This window comes from Nestor notabilis, unplaced genomic scaffold (genome assembly GCF_000696875.1).
Source record: "Nestor notabilis isolate BGI_N333 unplaced genomic scaffold, ASM69687v1 scaffold2620, whole genome shotgun sequence".
NCBI classification, from domain to species: Eukaryota; Metazoa; Chordata; class Aves; order Psittaciformes; family Psittacidae; genus Nestor; species Nestor notabilis.
This window is the reverse complement of record NW_009909524.1, coordinates 5985-9131: the sequence shown is the minus strand read 5'-3', so window position 1 is coordinate 9131 and position 3147 is coordinate 5985. Positions and strand designations below refer to the sequence as shown.

The window sequence follows — 3147 nt, the reverse complement described above, 5'->3', positions numbered from 1 at the left end:
TGGAGTCAACCTCGTGTGGTGGAAGGTGCCCCTGCCTGTGGCAGGGGGTTGGAACTGGATGAGCTTTAAGGTCCCTTCCAACCCAAACCAGTCTGGGATTCTATGATTCTAGGTGCTGGAGCTGACACTCACCACACACGTGTGCTTACTAAGCCAGTTGTCACCTCTGCCTGGCTCTACTACTGGTCCCACCACCCTGCCATCATCCTCCATCACAGTGATTCCCAGCAGGAGCTGGACATGCTTCATCAGCACCAGGGAGCAGGGATGTGCTGGGCATCAGAAGCACCATGATAACAAGCACAGGGACATCACCCAGTGCAGCACTGCTGGTGACACAGAGCATAGCAAGGTCACCTCCCACCTTTCACCAGGCAGGTTTGTTCTAGCTCTTTGCTAAGCAAATGACACAACTCCAACCCTTCCCCTACCCTCTGCTACCCCAGGAAAGCCAAGGAGCATCAGGGGAGATGATGCTGTTGTAGGACCACAGTGTACACAATCATGAGGGATAGAGGGTGGCAGGCAGTGGTTTAAGAGTTTCTGCACAGTACCTATGGGCCAGTGTGCTTATTTTCCTAAAAAATCCCAGAAGAAAAAGCAGTTTGGACTCCAGTAGCCCCAGAGCCTCTAAAGCCATTAACATCTGGGCATCTTGAATGCAGAGCTCAGACCCTCAAGGACAGAGAAGAAGGACAAGGTGCTCCAGGCATCAAAGCAGAGATTCCTCTGCAGCCCCTGGAAAGGAGCCCATGCTGGAGCAGGTTCATCCTGAAGGACTGCAGCCCATGGAAGGCCCCACACTGGGGCAGGTGAAAGGTGAGAGGAGGAAGGAACAGCAGAGAGGAGCTGTTATGGACTGACCACAGCTCCTACTCCCCTGCAGCACTCAGGGAGGGGAGGTAGAGGAGTCAGGAGGGAAGGAGTGAAGTTGATCCTGGCAAGAGGGGCAGGTGGGGGGGGAAGGTGGTTTAATTTTGACTCAGTTTCTCATGTATTTTAAGTAGAAATAAATTAAATTAGGGGGTTTTGTAGACGAGGCCCTCAGTGACATGGGTTAGTGGTGGCCTTGGCAGTGCTGGGGAACGGTTGGACTCAATGAGCTTGAAGATCTTCTCTAACCTCATTGATTCTATGACTCTATGATAGCCAAGTCAAGCCTGTTTTGCCTGTGACAGTAATTACTAAGTAACTGCCTTGTCTCTATCCTGACCCACAACCTTCCCCATCTAATTTTCTCCCCCACCCTGTTGAGGAGGGGAGTGAGAAAGCATCTGGGTGGGCATCTGGCAACCAACCACGGTCAACCCACCACAGCCACAGAGCGAGAACACGCAGCTCTAGCACGCACTGCTTGCTCCTGGCTCCAGGTAGATCCATTGGGATGGCAGCACTAAGCCCTCTTCCTCACATCCAGCCTGGATCTCTCCTCTTTTAGTTTCAAACAATTACACCTTGTCCTGTCACAACACGCCCTGCTAAAAAGCCTCTCTCCATCTTTTTATAGGCCCCTTTTAAGAACTGAAAGGCCACAGTAAGGTCTACTTGGAGCCTTCTCTTCTTCAGGCTGAACAACCCCATCCCTCCCATCCTTTCCTCATGGGAGAGGTGCTCCAGCCCTCTGATCATCTTTGTGGCCGAAACAAGCAGCAGCCATGTGGCAAAACTGCCATGGGCAAGCACAGCAGGGATGAGGGGTCTGAAAAGCCACTTCTCAAACCCAAAGGGACATGGGAGACACAGATGTCCTTTGGATGAAGCCCACACCCAGAAGAAGCACCACAGATCCAGTACCCACATGTGTTTCATGGGAGAGCATGGCTCCTGCTATCACAGATACAAGGGATAGGAGTACAGACTAACCACTTGCAAGCAAGTTTCTGTGCGATGCAGGAGGCTGAAAACAAACCACACAAGAGAAAAATACCCCAAGATGCTCTTTGTGAGGTTTTCCATCTGTTTTGTGTCTTTGAACACTTTGAACACACATTTTCATCTGCCACGGGATAATCTGTTGCTTCTAACTCAGGAGGAGAAACCACAGCTGCCAAAAGGCTGCCCAAAATACCTTGGTCAAACTGCAGCCAGTTTCATAGCACAAATCCTGCCGAGAGCTTTCCTTTGGAAAATCCCATAGCAGCAGCTAAGACATCACTCTTGTCAAGACACGCAGGATCTTCTTACTCAACGGAATAGATGTTCAGAGCAAAGAACTCCCAACTTGACAAGTGCTTAAAGTTCATCTCCCATCCACATTCCCTCTGCTGCTACAGCTTGGATTTAGGACCATGATTTCCAGGGCTAGAGAGATGCAACCCTGCATGCACATGCCAAAACTGCTTCCCCAACACCATCACTGCAATACCCTCCTGTAGTGGCTACTCAGACCGTTTCAAACCTCACCACTATGTAGAGATGGCCTCTAGCAAAATTCTTTCCTCAGAGGAGCAGATACAAGGGGTTTAACCCAACCTTGGAGACCAGTGGCTGCAAGATGTCCTGCTGAGTAGCAAGCCCTCCTCCAAAACACAGGAAAGGAAACTCTAGCAGTGACCCACCTCCCCGTAGAGCTCCTGTGTGCTTTTAATAATCAGGGGTGGAAGGGGAAAACACCTCAACTTGGCTTTCCACCCATATGTCCAGCACCTTGGCAGCTGTTCCCTCTACCAGGACAGGCACATGCACCTCCTGTTCATTCCCAGTGTGCAGATCTGCTCGGAGACCCGCAACACAACAGCAAATCCAAAAGGAACCTGTAACTCCCCAACATCTGTGTGCTGGACCAAGGACCTAAGCACCAAGCAGGGGAACCCGGTACAGGAGGCAACACATTACAGAGTGAAAACAAGTCAATAAACTCTTGACTTCAACTCTACTTCCCCCAGAGAGAACTACAGTCTAGACAGGCTTCTTCAGCCCACCTTCCCCTTGGTGCACATGGTCCATCTCACCAGAGACAGCCTTTCTACAGCTGCCCTGTTTCCAACACTGAAGAACAAAGAAATCTCACAATGGTGCTGTTATAACAGCATCAAGATGTGCTGCTAGCTTACTCGATGGAGATACAAGCAGAGGAATCTGGCCTTACCTGGTTCGCTCTTCTTCTTAGATGAAGCCTTCTTCTTGACAGGTCCATCATGCTTCTGC

General features: G+C 50.5%; 1 protein-coding gene across 1 annotated transcript in view; it reads right to left on the bottom strand.

Moving 5' to 3' along the window:
• The window catches only part of RRBP1 (ribosome binding protein 1), an 18993-nt gene that overhangs the window by 15202 nt on the left and 644 nt on the right, over positions 1-3147 (bottom strand). Inside the window, exon 1 of the mRNA XM_010024224.1 lies at positions 3089-3147. This exon is cut by the window's right edge and continues 644 nt beyond it. Within this exon, the coding sequence (XP_010022526.1) occupies positions 3089-3147 (59 nt within the window). The remainder of the gene's footprint in view (positions 1-3088) is intronic.